The 19,310-nt window shown below is 43.9% G+C and overlaps 1 protein-coding gene across 5 annotated transcripts in view; it reads right to left on the bottom strand.

Moving 5' to 3' along the window:
• Positions 1 to 6: 6 nt before the first annotated feature.
• Positions 7 to 19,310, bottom strand: part of ralgapa2 (Ral GTPase activating protein catalytic subunit alpha 2) — an 89,620-nt gene continuing 70,316 nt past the window's right edge. For 3 of the 5 annotated variants that reach the window (XM_023399892.2, XM_087172225.1, XM_087172222.1), the window contains 2 exons: positions 6,198 to 6,319; positions 7 to 184 (listed from right to left, as the gene is read on the bottom strand). In XM_023399892.2, coding sequence (XP_023255660.1) covers positions 27 to 184; positions 6,198 to 6,319 — 280 coding nt within the window. In that variant the 3' untranslated portion in view covers positions 7 to 26. Of the gene's footprint in view, positions 185 to 1,514; positions 1,624 to 2,278; positions 2,321 to 6,197; positions 6,320 to 19,310 lie in introns of those variants that run through there. The other 2 variants (XM_087172223.1, XM_087172224.1) reach the window with 2 other exon arrangements.

The following is a 19,310-nucleotide window of genomic DNA, read 5'->3' on the forward strand; positions in this document are numbered from 1 at the left end:
GGGTGGGGGGGGGCGAGTTGAAGAGCTCAGTTGGAGGATTTGCTTATAGCGCTGGCTGATCGGCGGAGTTTTCCTGAAACTCTGTTCTTTGTGGCACGGGGCATAGTGGGAGAGACCTGGTCGACAGAGTCCGTCGTTCCTGCTTGGGCGCTGGCTTCGGTGCTCGTGCTGCCGGTGAAGGAACCTGGGAGAGAGATGGAGGGAGAGTTTGTAGACAGAAACAAAAAAAAAAAAAAAAGAAAAAAAAAAGACAGCAACAGAGAGACACAGAGCTGGTTAGACATGGTAGGGGTTCATTGGGCTTTGCGTGATTGTTGTATATCCCAGCATGCTTTGTCATGCATGTGGCTGCTCCCAAAATCAAGATTATCCAGGATTTTCACCAACATTCACAAATTTTCAGAGCAAACTGTAAAAAAGACAAGGGTTACAATTTGAGTTTGTTCCACCCTTAAAGTCATCAGAATGAAGATGTGAGAAAGCAAATAAAATATTTCAGAAATCACATGCCTTTTTCACATGCTTGTTAAAAGAAAAGCTGCCTTTCTTCCCAATACAGTGTTTCCAAATGCTTATGATATAAAAAATGATGGGTAACCTTTGTAGCTATGGGTAAAGAAAAAAAAAGTATTCAGTTCGCAGTGTGACAACAGAATGCTTTGAATGAAAATAAAATTACACATTATGCTCTTGTTGTGAACACGTAGAGCCTTCCCACTGTCAAACATTGTCCTTTTCAAAAAAACTTCCCATCCATGATTACGGGATGGCAAAAAGCAATAAGCTGGGAGGTGGGCATGAAATGCTGGTGAAGATGTGTATAAGAGACAGCGTCTGCCCCATGCCTCGAGTTTAAACAACTTTTCTGCTTTGTCGAGATGGCATCTGGTTGCCTATTTTCTTTCCTATCCTTTTATTTCCTGCCATTTTTCTGAGGCATCTCAAGTTGCAGCGGCTAAAAGGAATGGCAGATGGCTGGAGTAACAGACACTCAGCAGCACAGTGGACACCGGTAGCATCCGGGGCCGCGGCTCACTGGGAGAGGAGGGCTGGGCTACGGATGAAACATTGGGTGTGTGTTTTGTGAAGGGCTATAGAGAGAGGAGGGGGGTCCGAACATGCATTCTCAAATCTGCATATGAATATAAAAAAAAAAAAAAAGGGACGGGCTTGGCTAAAAATGTGGGCTGGCCTTATGGGCAGTGCAAATCCTGCATTCCCGTATTCTTCTACTCATTCCTACAGTACACTTTTTCTTATAAACTAAACTCCAACTGTGTCTGCTGTAAAGACACAGGATAGACAGGAGGAAGCAATCCACCTTTTAAAGCTAATATACACAGACAATATTGTGGTATAGTTCACCACCCACTCAACAGACTTCCCTTTTCGTTTAGCAGCCATTAAAACATGCTGCACTAAACAGTCATCACTCCCACTGTGGCACTTAATGACTGTGGTTGCATCAGTTTCTAAATGATGTTCTTCTTTGTATGGCCTTATGTAAGAATTAATTTTCATAGTAAGTTATAGAGTGAAAAAATAACCCAGATCCAGAGGAGGCTAATGTGTCATCATTATCGTCATTATAACCCAGCATTTCCGCTCCTTGCTCAGCCCAAACTGCCTTACAGTGAGGTTAATTTCAGATGAAGAGAAGAAGGGGGAGAGAGGGAGATGGAGAGAGAGAGAGAGAGAGAGAGAGAGAGAGAGAGAGAGAGAGAGAGAGAGAGAGAAACATGAGAGTTTAAATGGCCCTGCAATCCCATTGGTCCCCTCTGCAGCAGTTCAAACAAGGCTTTGGATGACAAAGACGTCTTCCAGTGCGGCAGGTGTTAGTCTCAGAGTCTGCCCCAGGCAAACAGGCACACTCCAACAGGAGGAAATGAGGGGGGTGGAGGGATTGAGGGGGGGAAAAAAAGGAAAGAAAGAAAAGAGAAAAGTGTTTGCTGGGAGAAGAGATAAAGGCGCGCCACATGCAAAAGCGAGGGCCAGAAGTGTAGCCGTATTGTTCATGCTGCTACTTAGTCAGGTGCTAATTGTCCCCACTGTGCATCTCTCTCAATTACCAGCCTGGCCTAAACAGTAGGACACCCCCCAAATAAACAGCCTGGTTTCTCTGTTCCCTTCTCTTTGTCAGAGCACTCAGTAAATAAAGCTTGGTTAGTGCTGAATGGAAAAAGGAAGGGTGGGGGGAAAACAGCCAGGATGAGTGAACGAGCGAAGGGTAGGTAGTCCGCTGGACGGAAACAAGCTTCCGGTCTGACTCGGGGCTTACCTTCACCATAAACAGTATTTGGACCTTTAAGATATTTTTAATCTAAAAGGGAAAAACAGAGTAGAGCATCATGTGAGAGAGCAGTGGACACACTGACACACACACCATACCACATTGCAGTAAAACACAACACAACACCGCTGAAAAGTCGGGGGTGGAGGCAGCCTGTGTGGTGTCGTGGTTAGTTTTCAATGGAAGGTTTAAAAGTCGAACAAGGTTAACTGATTTGGGTGATGAGTTAATCAACAAGTGTTTTCTGAAGATACCTCGAAGGCCACAACGTCTGGTGGTACCTGATGAATCTGTCCAATTCACAGATTTCAATTCAAATGAAATCCAAAGCACAAATGGTGGGCAGTTCACATGGCAACAACAGGCTGAGAGACATTTAGCAGCAATGTTACAAGTAGAGAGGGTTAGGGTGACAGTAAAAGATGCTGGGGTCATGAGAGCTTTCAAGTTGTTTTATCTAATACACAGAAGCAGTGGCTTTCTCATGTGCAGTTATTCATTTGGAAAAAGTTAAAAAGAATGAACACTGACAAAAACAGTAAAAACCGAGCAAAGCAGTGCAAGGTGTAACACAGTGAGGGGCAGAACACTGAGGATGGAGTCTTGGGGTCCATGTGACTAGCTCATGCAGGAAACTGTGGTGCTTGACTGAGGTTACAGGGTGAGAGTGAGGTTGCATTCAGGATCATTGTGGATGAGGCTGTGGAGGATATTGACGAGCCAAAAAGGTAATGGTTGACTGACAGGGAAGGGCAGAGGTTAAATGTCTTATGGCAAACACTGAAGAAACAGTGCAAGAGCACTCAGCAATTAGCATGCAGGGCCTGTATTTTTTTTCAAGACCTGCTTTGCTTTTACAGAAGTGCTAAATCTAATGCAACCGCCAGTTATTTGGCGATGGTGGGGTTCGCAGTGACCTAAATGAATGAATCAATGGATGTTGATGGGCTGTGGCTGGGCGTCATGCCTAGTGTGGAGGAAGCAGGCAGAGTCTTACAGTCCAGTTTGGCCCAGGGGTACTCCATGTCCCAAACCATCCCCGGCCAACGCCTGCACGCTGTCATGGAGCATGGATGACATGTTAGTGGCAGCAATGGAAGCCAGAGCAGGATGGACAGACAAGACAGATGGATGGGTGAACTCGCGTATAACCACACACACACACACACACACACACACACACACACACACACACACACACACACACACACACACACACACACACGGAAAAAAGAAAAGGCATGGGTGGGCAGCAGCACATTTGAGAAGAGTGAGAATGAGAAGCAGTGTCAGCCAGCCATCACTGCCACATTGAAGCTATATGCTTGATGGGACACAGAGGATCAGGTATGACAGACTACAGCGATAAGGATTTATTCAGATGCATTATAAATGTAGCCTCAAGCATTAAACATGTCATGTCTATGGTTTTGAAAAAAACAAAAATGTGTTGGCTACAATTTAAAAATGTATAAGAACACATGAAAAAACATTCAAACAACTGCAGAAACTGAGAGAAGCTGCTATAGATAAAACATTTAGTCAATTTGTCAATTAGCTGATTGACAGTTTGACATTTTATACATTCCAAGATTAATAAAGGAAAACATGTCAGATTTACGGATAATAAAATAGTAGTCGCACCTGGAATGCCTGTGTTTTCTTATGAACGACTTTAGTTTTTAGATTTTTCCTGATGAATTTCTAATTCAATTTCTAATTTATTTGTATTAAAAAAAAACAAAAAAAAACTTTACACACTATATCCCAGTCTCACACTCACAGTATATTTTGAATGTTTGTCCAAGCACCTCAGAGAGGCAACAGGATGTTCACACATTCACACAACAGTGGAATATTCACAACACAAGATGCTGCATGTCCAAGGCTGTTCCATACAACAGAAATATTGTTGATGTCTTATGCGTCATTTTATATCTTCTCTGCCAAAGTTCAGCCTTATAAATCTGGTACTTTGAGAAATAACTCCACTTGAATTAAAACCCAGTTCTGATTGGCCCAGAAATCTGTCTTAAAACAATTCTCACATTCCCTAAGAGTATGATTTGTTGCTGTAATTGAACCCTCTGTCCATACCGGCCACAGAGAGAATTTTGTACTAAAAAAAGGTGTGTATTGGCTTTGGCTGAATGTTAGAATGCATTTTGACACAGTGGATTTCGTCCCCCCTCACTTTGAAGCTGCGTTAGGAGAAGTTCAACAGCCAGTGCTGGTTTCTTTTAACTAAGTTTGAAAATATGTGAAACTTTAACTCCCTTCTATAGAAAATGGCTGAGCAAAGGTGATTTGAGAAATGACTCAACAACACTCTTATACTGGATAACCTACAAAAAAATGCATTACAGTATCCTAGGAAGCAAGTGCTTCCTGAATAAAATATGAATGGACACATACGCACACACACGCACGCGCACGCACGCGCACGCACACACACACACACACACACACACACACATTAATCTATTAATCTATTTTCATGCACAGATTCCCGGAGAAATACAAATTACCATTCAGAACGAGTTTCCGCAGCAGTGAGGGTGACACAACAGCCTCACAGACTTCATTATGTTACGGCCTCTCACATTAGCCGCAGCGTTATGTCCCATGCTGTGAAACATTATTTTCAAGCCTGGCTAACCTCTCTAACCTCTTCCTGTCCAGCCACAAAGGAAGCCATGATTGAAATAGTCCACAACGCCAGCACCAGCTGACATGATGGACCAAGCTTTGGGCGATTACAACATGTTCTTTCTTTTTATTCTTCTGTATCAGTATCTATGTTTCCCCCTCAGTCCTTCTCTCTAAGCTGGTTTAGTGCTGAGGATGAGAGGAGGTGACTAGAGGTCAGTCTGGGCGGATTTTACACCTCTGCAGGAGACATGGACAAACAGTATGGTAACGTGGCTGACCACCTCTTGCCTGCCTGAATATCGCACCTGCTGTCTGACAATCTGAAGTCCTACGCACACACACACACACAATCACACATACACACAGTCTAGGACATTCACAATTAACGATAAAGAACATGATAAAAATATGACTAAACTTTAAAATGTCTACAAAACATAAGCACTGACAGATTTGAAAATGAAAAGACATTATGGTGTCGTATTGTGGAGTGCTTTCCGTGTCAAAACAGAACGTGTGTCGGGATCCAATAGAGTGGAAAAGTGCAATTCTGTATTGATTTCAGTGCTGTTGCAGATCGATCAGAGCTGGTACAAGTAGGAAGAACAAGATAAGACACGTTTTCCATTCTATTCATCACGGACTGATAAGAGCGCTGTGCTGACATCCGCGAGCTGCTGTTTGCCGGGCGGATCTCTTAAGTGTTGGTGAATGAGCTCATGAAGTCGCATGCACACACACACACACACACACACATACACGAACGCACGCATGCACCCACACACAAACACGCACTCTGCAGCCGCCGTTTAACAAGGCTGCTTATATTCACAGGAAAGTAACTGCACAGAAAGATGCAGTTGGAAACGAGAAGAGATGAACAAAGTAGCGTGACAGGGGCTTGAGGAAGTGGAGAAAGCGGAGTGTTTGAAGTCAGTCGGATAGCGTGAAGAGCCCGGGCCCGTCGTTTGATATTCATCAGTGAGCGTAGGCGTGGAAGAAGAGTGGAGAGAATGAGCAGGGTGGAGGAGGAGGTGAAGGGGGCAAACAGGTGTGCTGTGGAGGAGGAGGAGGAGGAGGAGGAGAGACTAATATGGAAAAAGAGGCAAGAAAAGAGATGACGAAGAAGGGGGAAAGAAGGCATGAGGGGAAACAGTGGAGACGCGATGAAGCAGTGGTGAGACGGAGAGACAGAAAGAGATGGAGTGGAAAGAACTTAAAGGAGAACAGATGTGCAGCTTGGCTCATTTCTCACCTGTCCCACTCATTGGGTAGCCAGGAGAGGGGGAGAAGACCTGCGAGGCAAAGTCTTCAAAGGTCATGACCTCTCTATGGTTCTGAACAATGGCCTCCAAGTAGAGCGCCCGCTCCTCATAGCTGGTTAGCTCTTGTTAAGGGACACAACATTATGGCATGTTGGAGAAGAGATAAAACACGGCAACAAAGTCAAGTTTACATGCAATTATACACAGTTCACATAAAATAATCACATTTCTGAATACTGTTAAAACTTCCATTTGTGTATTGCACAGTTCATCAGTTGGGAACAAATCATAGGATGGGTTACAAATTGAATTTTTTCAGTGGTGCACTGCAGATATACACTGTAGTGTGAGAGCGGGCTGGGAGAGCGAGAGGCAGCTTTACTGGGCAGGGTGGCTTCACCATCACCAGCCCAGCCAGAGGCAGAGATGGAATAATCAGCCATGCCACACAGCCCCAAAATGAGAAAGCAGTCTCCAAAATAATCGTAAAAAAGAAAGAAAGAATACATCACTACTGGCGTGATGCTCCGAACCTCTCCACTCCCCCTCTCTCATCCCTCTCTTCTCTCTAATAGAACCCCTGCTGCAGGCAGCATGTCTAGGACCACCCTCCCTGATGTGCTGCCTGCCACTTCTCCGTGCCATCAGGGGGAAAATTGGAGCCATTTGAAATTCAGAGTGACAAGCAGTGACTGGAGCCTGGGCAGCCAGCATGCAGGATGGATGGCCGGATTTGAAATGGGAAAGCTCAGATATATAAATAAATAAGAAAAATAAATAAATAAGCCTGCAAAATGGCTGCCGGGTGAGGGTGGAAAACATTCTGATGGCCATTATCATATCATTATCATAGATATATCGTGCTAAGTCTGTTGTGGAATGGAGGCAAGTGCTGGATAAAATATGGTGCAGGGAACTATTGGAGCAAAAAGGTCTATCTGATGGCATAATGGTAGTAAGCACTCTGAGTGTGTGCGCATGTTTGACAATGAGTCTGATTATTCTCACGGCTGTCTGTTGTGGACATGTTTCCTTGATTGACGACACCTTACAAATTGCTCGACAAACACACGCACTCTCACTCTCATACACACACAGCTCTAGCAACTGAGCACTGACACCCCCCCCCCCCCCCCCCCCTCCCTCTCCCTCATCTCATTATGATTGCCAGGGTGGAGTGGCATAGGCTGTTGCTGACGCCAAGGCTGAACCAGGCTGAGCTGAGATAGGCTGGACTCGGCTGAGAGGCTCTGGTCTGGGTTAGACAGATAGGACGAGACAGTGACTGGGAAGTGGGCCTGATGTGGGCACATGCCGCCACAGCAGGGGCCAAGGCAGCCATGACCAATGGCTTTGAGGGGAACCGTGGCAAAGTGGGGGTGACGGGCACCTGAGCCGGGGCACACCAGAGGGTACGATGGCCAAGGTGCTCACAGGGACAGACAGAGATGGACAGAGGGCAGAATAAGACAAAGGAGAGGCTAAAAGAGAAAACAGACAGTAGGATGGGTTATGATAACCATGTAAATGGTAGTGATGTTCAGGTCCACATGCCCTATGAAACAAATAATTATAATAAAGTCTAATATTGTCTATTTCACAACAAAGACAGGAACATTATTATTTTAATGTGGGTGGCAAACATTAGAGAAACATGTTCCTCAAATAGAAATACTTTTGTTCTATGAAAAAAAAAAGTTACAGATGGTTCTCAGCAATGTTTTTTCTGGGAGTCTTATATAAACACTTGAACCCTTGTCAGCACAGAACACCAAGAAAATCCATTAAAATAAAAGCTCATATTTCTCACCTCAAAGACGAAAGGAGGAATGGAAAGACGAGAAAAAAAATGTAGGAATTAAACAGACCAAAAGACCTGTCAACTAATACACTGTACTTAATTGACCATTCTTTACAGGGCCAATATCCCCATTCAAGACATGCAGAGCAGCATGACTTTAAACACATAAAAGCACTTCCCTGTGCGCTCGAGATCTGTCTTCCAGTCATAGCCAGACATGCAACATCACCGTTTTCTGTCACTTGCTGGAAACAGTGTTGGACAAAGAGTGGGCATCCCAGGCTTTGCTGCCATGGTAACTTAGGTCACAGCTCTGTGTGGTGGGTCATATCCAGGGTTTCATGGATGACAGACAGAGAGAAAGGATGTTTGTAAAAAGAACAAAATGTGCCCATGTACGTGATAAGTGGAAGACAAAATATAGAAGAAGGAGAGACTTAATGAAAAGAAATGAGAGAACTTACAGGGAAGCCGATAAATGAAAGACAAGGAAGGATAGAGAGGGAAAAAGAGAACCACAGCACAGCGTGGGTCAACAGAGCCATATGGCTGTCCATTATCAGAGATGCAGATGACTGGAGGCCTGTTATTGAGATTCCTAAAGCAAATATTGACTCCAGCTGGAGCAGACGCTCCCTCTGACTCTGACACACGCCTCTCCTCCACTACTTCCTTCCGCTGCCCTCTATCCAAGTTAGCCGAATGGATTACAGTGGGTGAGAAAAAAAACTTCAAAAGGATAAAATAAAGGGAGAGGGTGTAGAATTATCTAGAGATGAGGGAACATATATGACGGGCAGTCGGGGAGATGGAGAGGCGGTAAGGGAGGGAGACTAATAAAAGGCATTTCGGAGATGAGTGAAAGCGAGAGCCATAATCACCTCATTTAAGTAAATGTACGATGCTATCTGTGGGTAAAAAAATTGCTGCACAGAAATCAGACCTGATGCACAGTGAGGAGTAATCTTGTCTCCTCTCCCTCTCTCACTCCCTCATCTTTCTGTTTGTCTCTAATTGCTAAGCCATGGGCACAGCTTGTTCCCCTGCATATGCACAGATGCTGCTGCCTCCATGCAGTAACTTAATCAAGGGATACGTCCAGAACAGTGACGCCAAGACTATGTCCATGTCATGGACACCAAACCCACTGACACTGACCTACTTTTGGGGGGAAAAATAGGCAGCAGCTACTGCTGATGAGGGAGAGCTTCGTGTTTGTGACAACTTTTTCTGGAAAGGTGAATCACAAAATACAACTTACACTTCATAAAAATGATATGTGTTGTGAAAGCCTTCCTCATGAACTCTATTACTGTATTGCAATAATTCTCCACCATATTTTGTGCTATAAAAAATTCCCATAAAGCTGGGGATGAAATATAAAAAGGAAAATGCAGACAGGTCTACATTTCCACAGATGGACTGCAACTCAAGTCACCCGTGACATAACTGCCATTTACAGCTGAACTGGGCGGACAAGCAAGACAAGCCAGTGTTTGGGAGGAGTGTGTTGCACCACTCTGGGAATTTCCAAGGAACCCCTACGTTCCAAGTGGCTGAATTCCTATTAGAGAGAAGAGAAGTAGACCAAATGTAATGGTGGCATCAATTGGGATAGTAACGACAAAAAACTGGATACATGTAGGTCGTGTTGATGAGGGTGGGTGAGTGAGTGAGTAGAGGCTATAAAAAGAAAAGCACAAATCCAATCTATTAACTACAACATTTACACATTTAGGATAATGTGTTTTAGTGGATAACAGTCTGTATCCAGCCTGTGCCCTGCTCTCTTTCTCTTATCACTTGTGGTGACAAACACTGGTGACATATGGGCGGCATATGATATGTGAGTGTAGGTGTGTATCCCACACACACACACACACACACACACACACACACAAACATACAGGTCAATTATGCACAAAACAATTATGCACAAAGTGCCGCTTACAGGCCAAACAATAGATGGTGAATGTGGCTAAATAAAAACCAGTCATCAGTCTAAAACATTACAGCTGTGAAGACGCATGTGTATGTGGGTCAACATACATGTACATGCATATGTATCTGTGGGTGTGTGCACGTATGTATACATATGCATGCGTACCGTCCAGATGGCAGAGGGGTTGCTCTGGGGGAATGGTGGGGTCAAGCATCTTTGTGGATCAAAGCCAAGGTCAGGGCAGCTGCAGTGGCCCACGTTCAAGGTGAATGGAGGCCTCAGATGGCTCTTCATTAGCAGGCTGCTCCATCCCTGCTGGACCCCATCGGCCAACCAACACCAACCCCTCATCATCATCCCTCTTCTCCTCTTTTCTCTGTCCGTCCACAGGGAACTGTCTTGAAAATGCCTGTCCACTGGGATCCATTTTGTGCCGTGTGTAACCCCACCCGGCGCTCGCAGACACGCACACATGCTCACACACGGGCGTTTGTGCATAAGTAGGCACACAGACTCAACACACACACACGAACACCCTCCACCCAAAAGAGCCTGTGGCGACCTCTGAACTGGTGTATCTCTGGAGAGCAGCATCCTGACCATCCAGCCTCAGTCTTTGTGTCCCTCAGTCCCCCTGCTGACAAAAGGCCTCACGCCACCACTGGCCTATGACACACACTCAACATCTTTTAAACACACACAGCCAGCAGGGACATTTACGCATCTTGGCTTCAGATGGTGCACCTCTGCTTAAAGATACTCTGAATGTAAACAGTTTATATTCAGAGTTGGTTTCCCACCATTTCTCACCACCAGCACATTGTGTGTATCCTCAGTGTCTTCCCTTTCTCACTGGATTTTAAAATAATCTTTAAACCTGCTTCATTAACATCCATGTTTACAAGTGTTGGAAGTCTTCTTCCACACTTTTCGCAAGCCCCTCACAAGATTTCTTAATTCATAATCACCACCAACTGTCAATTAAAAGAAAATCATGAAAACAGGGAACTGCAAAACTCAACTGACTTAAGAAAGTCAAATTTTGAAGAAAATCTATATTTACCTATCTTTGCTACTATAATGAAAACTGATATTAGCTACATTATGATTCCTTTGAGCACCTTTGAGTCTGGTTCAAATTCTCAGGACATACCTTTCAATAAAAGGTCCCTCAATTCAAAGAGAAGCCATGAATTTCAAAGAGTTTTAAGGAGACCATTGAGACAGAAGTGCGACAGATACAGATTCTATTATAAAAATGATCTCAGAACTGAAGGGTCACAAAACCAAGGTTGTTCCATCACAATGAAATGCAATGCGGTTCAAAGCATGAGCTTACAATGTGCCCTAAGTCAGTTAGTGTCATAAAGGTTTTCGTCAGGAGATGACCAACAAGCCACTGTATGACAGCCCATCAGTTGAAGGATCATGAGAGCATAATGGGACAAAAAAAAAAGATTTGATCTGAATGTCAAGTGGCCAAATGTACTTGAGTAGCCAGTCAAAATCCCAGATTGGACCCCTGTTTTGTTCTTTATTCACACAAAACCATAAAAGATTGTATACATTTTTGTTAACTGCCTAAACTCTCACTTTGCAGTGACTATAAAGATGAACAAAATGAAAGAGACAGACGGAGACAGAAACTCACACACTCTGTTAATCTGAGGCAGAGCAGGGGGTGAAGGTCCAGATTAAGGAAAGAAGCATTAGAAGGGGTCTTAGATCCCCAATACTGACATTTCACTACTTAAGCTCCATTTCTATCCACTTCTAGGTCACAGAAGTTTGATGATAGGGGGGTGGGGGTGGGGTGGGGTGGGTGAACGCCCACTCCCTCATCATAATGACTTTCTCTTAGTGCACTGCTAAAAGCTGGAGGACAGAAGAAAGGAGGCGTGGAAAGTAATAGATTCAAAATCAATTTTGAATGTAAGTTATTGTTTTAATATTGCAAATCAGAGAAAACAGTTCAGTTGTTATCTCAGTTCAGAAACTGTGCAAGCTGCTTCTTTGAGAAACACCATCTAAAAAAAAAAAGAAAAAAAAAGAAAACACCTTTACCAATCTAGACATAATCAGGATAAACATGACCTTATGATTCTGAGCTTTACCTGAAGAACATTTAAAAACTCAAAGCCTATAAAACAAAAACAAAAACCCTTGCCATGCAGGGGGAGAAACCACTCCTACACTCCTCGGGCCTCCACACTAGCAGCCAAGGTTAATCCTGTTTGTATGAGCGCTGGTAGTAAAATGGGCTCTTGTAGTGAAGAGGGACAGTTTAGAGATGAGGTGGAGGGTGCCTCTAGGTGCTTGACCCCCTCCTCTCTTAGCTCCACATCTGCCCATTAACCTGGGCCAGTCAGCTTGACCTTGGCGAGGAGAGGAGCTCAGGAGTAGCTCACAGCGCCATTGACTCCCAGCAGTCACATAATTGGTCTGTTAAGAGGAAGGGGTTGGGGAGTGCTTGGTTGTGCCGCACTGCCAATGCAAGCAGGGTAAAAAGGCAGATGTGGTCATTATTTTTTTTTTTTGGTGAAAGGCACGGCCCACCACCTCCTCATTCCACATGCACACTTAAAGCAGTGTTGCTGGATATCACACAGATACTGTCCATCTATATGGATACAATTAAGGGTTAAGTGTCCTGCTCATGTGGTAAACTAAGAGGAGAAAGGTGTCAGATTCAAAAAATGATTGTTTCTTAAATGACATGTACACAGGCTGTTGTTACTCGTCATTACACTGGGGACCCAAGGAGGCAATGAAAGAAGACTGGTGTAACATGAGCATGTTTAAATCAACAGGGGATCACAGTGCCATCTCCAGGAAGCATTGGTATGGAGAAACGGATTAGACTACATATGGATGAACTGTTATACTGTCATTCTGCAAAGGGAGATAAGAGGCAGAAAAATGGCAGAGAAGCAAGGAAATGTACACGAAGGAAAGGATTGGTGGAAACACTAAAGCAAGGGATAGAACTATGGGGAAAGAAGGTGAAGATGGGAAGGAGGAAGGGAAGAAAGAGGGATAAAGCCGGGCAAGTGTTGATTGGAGAGAGGCCGCGCGGTGAGTGCCAGCAGTACCTGTTGTCACAGCGAGGGCTGAGGTGTGAAGCTCGTCTCAGCAGAGGCCCTCAGAGGTGTGAGGTGATTATGGGAAAACGGGGCAGAAGACAGAGACATTTAGAGAGAGAGACACAGGGAGAAAGAAAGATAGGGACAGAGAGAGTGAGTGTGGCAATAAAGCTGGCTGCAGGAATAATGGCAGAGTGGGAAGGAACAACAGATTGAGATGGATAAAGTGAGAGCGGGTATGACAGAAACTAGCCTGTTGGGTGATTGTATAGTGTGTGTGTGTGTGTGTGTGTGTGTGTGTGTGTGTGTGTGTGTGTGTGTGTGCGCGCGCATTTGTGTGTCCCACTCCCATTTCATATGGCAGCTACTCAAACCTTGGTGTCTCATTAAACAGCTTTTTGCTGTAGACACAGAAGCAGGACAGAAAACGTCTGAATGTGTCACAGATGCATTATGATGAGTGGAGGTGTTTGTGTGCCCATTTTCTGGGTGAGCATAGACATACACAACATCAGATGCTCCAGAGGAATAGCTGGTTTCCGAGAGTTTTAACAAGAAGCCTAATTAGGAGCAGGTCCAGGAAACTGGAGCTCAGGAGCCCCAAAGGAGTTGGGTCAAACCGTAAGCCCAGGTTAATGACACCTCCTGAGGGGAGAGTTTCCCACAGCAAGAGCTTTCTAAGCTCCAACCTCCACACCTCTCTACCGTCCATCTGGCATTCAGACAGCAGGATGGGAAGTTATGGCTGTGACATCACACCTAACCCGTGACATCATCACTGCCCATCAGTGATTTCACACAGGTTTGCCACAGCTGCAGACAAAATCTGATGTCTGCTAGCTGGCATGACCAGATTATTTATGAGCTGACTGGAGGAAGTAGTCACCCATTTTCTTAAGTCTCTGGCAGACCACCATTTCTCCGGGGGACACTAAAAATTGATTTCTGCTCCACAACAAATCATAAGACCAGCACCTACAGCAAAGTCAATGTTGACCCCTAAACTATGTTAGAACACACTGATTGTCGGGGGGTTCACAGAATATAAATGATACAGCAACAAGTCATCCTCACACACCAGAGATACAGGACAGTCACAAGATACCTGGTGACATCATAATTTGTTGCAGTATGGTTTGTTCATCACAACATAACTGCTATCAAAGCCTACTGGGCCTGTGTATTCAGATGAGCTGAGTCTGTAACCAATCTCCTTTTCAAAGGACTCTGGTCTCCATTGATGAGTCCTAACGCAGCAGCCTTAGATGTGAAACACAATGGATCGACATGATTAATCAAACACAGGCCCATTATAGCCAGACAGTCACACAGGCCTCCACCGTGCATTAACAGAAAGTCATAATAAGATGAGCTACAAAAGGCTGATAGGGATGAAGATTAACAGATACAGTTCTTTGACTGGCTGGGTAAGAGTTCTCTCTGAGGGTCTCCTTTGTCAATGATGATGACCAGAGTGACATGAATGCCTCAGCGTTCTGGAAACATTATTAGGTCAGGACAAAGGTGGGCATCTTATGAGTTATCTGAGGTGAATACGCATCATATTTTTCCTCCAGTTCCTGCTATTTGAATTGTTCAGAATCGAGACAGGGAACAACAGCATCTATCTGATCTCAATTTGAACTTTTAATAAAAAGTCAAAGATGGAAAAGGGAAGGGCATGCTGGCCCATCTGATTACCTATGAGGCATTTCACCTCTTTTTTGTTCCAACTTTCATGATGAAATTTATAGTCTGATAATTATTATCAGGTTACAGACTCAGGTTGTGTCCGCCTGTACCAACCTCAAAGCAGCTCATAGCAGCAATCAAAGTCCGCTGATGTTCCACAATCTATTTGACACATCTAGAAAACCAGTCTGACACTTAAATTGCAAGGCGAGTGTGCCAACTCTGGGTCATGCTAAATGGCTCTGATCTTAACCCTACGATAACACTGTTGAGACAAGCGCTGATGAAATATTAAAACAAAATGAACAGAGGCTTCTGCAATTTTAATGAAGCTTGTGGCATGTGCAACAGAATAACTGTGATGCGTTACAGCCAAGCATCTCCGTCTGCTTCCCTGCCAAGACATGCTGCACATGAAGTCTCTTGTTCCACCATTGCCCCCTCTATGAAAGGTTCATCGGGCCAATTAGGCTGCCTGGCCTTATGCAAAATGCCAGGCATTTAGCGGGAATGATAATGATTAGCACTAGGTTACATATGATCACAGCTGTGGTGAATGCACAGAGCAGTGAAGGTTAGTTACTGAGGGACAAGAGTGATTTCTCATTTGCACTCATATTTGCATTTTGGACATATTTCAATCAATGCCATTTTGATTACAATCAGATACTCTTATCTAAAAATGATGTATGTCCAGCCAATTAGTTTATCTCATATTGTCAAAATGGTGCTAATAATTGTGACTGAATATGATGTTGTTGAAGGGTCAAGGACATGATGTAAAAAATTATTTGTTGTTGTTGTTGTTGTTGTTTTGTGAAGTCTTTCTTTACGATGAGCACTCAACCCCAAAATAAGTGCTACAGCTTCTTTCAGTCAAAAAGCTGTACATCCACGTAGGTCTAAGATCCTTATTAAATGTAGTTGTTTTGTCACTTCATCTCTTACAGATTCAGAAATTCAATTTTCTTTTGCCTTCACAATCTGAAACTTTTAGTTGGTTTATTCCTGCAATTACCATGCTGGGTGGATAAGGAGCTGGGAGGGGCCTAGGAACGGGGCCCAGCTCTCTATCTACTATAATTATAATGAATGAGGATGACGGCAAAGGCAGACGTATATATATATTTATGCACACATAAGCATGCACACAGAGAGAGAGACACACACACAAAACCTTGTGCAAAAAAGAAAATGGACTTCTGTGTTGGCAACAGCTTTTTCCTAATCCTCGCCCCTGGGCTATATTGTGCAGTCAAGCAGGCTATTACATGGCAACAATTAGGGGGGCTGGAGCCCAACACCTGGTCGTCTCCTATTCTGGCCCTTCAGTGGCAGCTGACTGTACAGTCTCACAGCCAGGTGGCCCTCCTTCAATGACATTAGCTAGTCACTCCAGGGTTAATCAGGAGCCTGCCATCATCCAGTGGGCATGCATTGAGCTCCATTCAAACTGGGAGCTTTTATAGGAAAAGGGATGATGGAGGCAATGTTATAAAAACTTGTTCAAGTGAAGATCTCAGACAGAGCCCAGATAATCAAAATGAACTTGGGGGAGGGGTTAGGGCCTCTTGGATTCGTGGCCTAAGTTTGGTGCGCTGCGTTGATTGGCTCAAGTGGAGCTTGCGGCACGTCAACTGTGCATCCTGCAGATTATAATGGACCTTTTCATGGGTGGACAAAAACAGATGGAGGAGCGGGAAGTGCTATACATCCAAGCAGACGGGTGATGGTGTGGGGGGTGGGAAACAGGATTTTGTCAGAGTCGGCAGATACAAAAACAAGTGGGTGTAGCTAGAGCGGCCCCCGCCATATCTGCCCGCACAAAGCCCCATTCCAAAGCCCCCTGGCTTGGAGATCTGAGGGTAAATAACACTCATTAGAATAACAAAAGCTATAGATTTGTACCCCAATCAGCTAGAGTCTCATCAATAGTAATTAGAGGCTATACATAACTAATGAAGATGTGTACACTACATTAAACAAAGGTACGGAGAGCTGTTGTGTAACTACACATAGAGTGTTGGATAAGTGGATGTCTGCAGCACAAAGCTTTTCTTACGTTTCAACCACAACAATAAGAATAAGCAGCTGAGTCGATGAATGAATGATCATAATCATGTGTCGTATGAATCCTCATTCTAACGTCATGCTGTATGACAAAGATGCATACGTTTTTAAGATAAGATGAACTCACTACTAGAATGTGCTTTTCCTGTTTCTGCAACCAGCAGTACTTTCTTTGTTTGACATCAAACTCAATATTATTGCGGCCTGTTGCAATGGAGGGACACAGGAAGATTTTGCCAATATTTCTCAGTGCTTCTCTTTCAGCCACAACCACCACTTGACAATGAAACACAGACTATCAATATTAACACATCAAAGGCTGCTTTCTGTAAGAAGAGGCAGACAATGCACAGTGATACATACTTAAATGTTTTGTTTTTGTTATTGCTTTGTTTGCCTTGCCTTGTCTGTTAATGCAGAAAATTCCATTTAGTGCAAAAATGCAAATGCTGTGAGGCACAAGGACATCCTCTAAAAGAGAACAATGGCCACAGGCCAGCGGAGGAGCAGACACTGCCTTTGAACCATTTAAAGAGGCATTAATGTGCAACTTATAAATAATCAACTAATTCCTTCTTAAAACACCCAATTAAGTCTGTGACATTAAAAGCAACGCAGCCTCATAAAAAAAGACCAAGGCTAGTGTCTGAACAAAAAAAAGAGAATTGAAAATTTAATGGCCATTTAGGGACAAAGAAACTCAATAATGTCACAAGGTGTCCTCACAAGAGTCCCCAAAAACCCAAGGCCACATCAGAGACCAAGAGATTCCAGCGGAGAATGATGAGTGACATTTCACTGACATTTCCCAGCAGCATTCAGTGCAGGGCTGTCTCAAGACGGCGTCAGAAATATCTATGGATATGCTTGAATGTGACACAGGCGTTAAGGGATGCAGGTTCTTTCAGGGGACGGCCTCAGCTCTGGGGCCGGTGATGAGGAGCCTGGACCCTGGGAGATTGAATGGTAATCACTGGAGCACAGATAATGGATGATTGAAGGCTCTTTCTACGCCGCTGTTGGATTTCAATATCAGAGAGGCCCTAGAATTGGGATTCTTATCAGGGGCGGTGTGTCAAACAAAGGAGAGCTGAGCGTGAAATATGGGGTCCAACTCAGGCACACGACCATGGCGATTAGCACAAGGATAAAAAAGGCCGCACAAACAAAAGAGGGCAGCTTTGGCTGGACAAAGGGCTGTCCACTGCCTTGTAACAAGAGAGACGGAAGGAAGAGGGGACATAAAGGAAGAGAGCGAGTACTTGGTGGTAAAAGGAGGACAGGACAAGAGTTTTGCTGAGATGGCTGGAAGATGAATAGTGACAGAGCCAACTGTTAAAGGGTGTTCCAGATTCCCTGCTTCTGAAGAGGAATAATGGACCAGCAGGGATGAAATGCAATATACCCCGCCTCAAAGCCATTCATACACATCCAAACAAACACACATTATCATTCGCGTACACACTCGTACGCACAAACACACATGGTGGCACGAGGCTTCACTTCTCTGCCAAGTCCATCACAAAAAAAACAAAACAAAACAAAAAAAACCAACAAAATTATTCCCATTTATCCCCGGATTCCAAGCGCTACAGCTTGCCAGGAAAGCTCATTAACCCTCCCTTTAAGAACCCTGAGACAAAAGAGGGGAAAACAAAACATAACTAATCAATGAGAACGCACCCATTGGGAGGGGTGGATGGGGGGGCAAGAACACGCATCCATTTGGATAACCTGAGAGGGCTAACAGCTTTTGCTTTGGTGTTGTGCTGGCTGGCTATGGGGCGGGAGAAAGAAAGTTCATTAATTAAACAGAGCTGGGGGTAACAGATGGAATGGCTAGCTGGATTCTAATCACTTAAAGCAAACAGACAAGTTTTTACACCCGGGCAAAAAGCAGCACCACCACACATCAATCACGATGAACATGTCTTCTCAAAGTCAGGACTAGTCCAGTGGTGACACTGGGGTCAGGGTATTCTGGCTGACTGACAGGGACCAATGACCTGTTAGTGAGGTAGTCATAAAAGTCATTTAATTTTTTTTTTTATATCTAGCGAGGGCATATGTAGGATTTTTGGACAGTTTTTCCAAGGGTATAATCTTGACGGCTGTTAACATCCAATCAAACACTGTCAGTCATTCCGTTACATATTAGCAGCCAATTTGGGATCATTACTCACTGTTAGGCCTACATGTTCAAGTGTATGCAAAATATAATAAAAGTTAGAAGAACATGATCTCTTCATTGTCTGCTCAATCTGTGTTAATTTATTCTATTGAGCCTTAAATTTAGAGAAATAGAAGACTTTTCTCTGGTTCAGCAGAATGACAATACAGCAACATTTTTTTTTTTTTTTTTTTAAAAACACAGGTATGTCAGTGAATTTCTAAATTTTATGTCACTGAAATCAGAGATGATCAACTATCTGATGATCAAAATATATAAAAGTTACAATTAATACCCAATTTTTGATTTAGTATATATTTAGTACTGCACTTGCTTCGCCATGCT

This window comes from Seriola lalandi, unplaced genomic scaffold (assembly GCF_002814215.2).
Source record: "Seriola lalandi dorsalis isolate HSWRI2012SDOR001 ecotype SW California unplaced genomic scaffold, Sedor1 jcf7180002052126, whole genome shotgun sequence".
Taxonomy (NCBI): domain Eukaryota; kingdom Metazoa; phylum Chordata; class Actinopteri; order Carangiformes; family Carangidae; genus Seriola; species Seriola lalandi.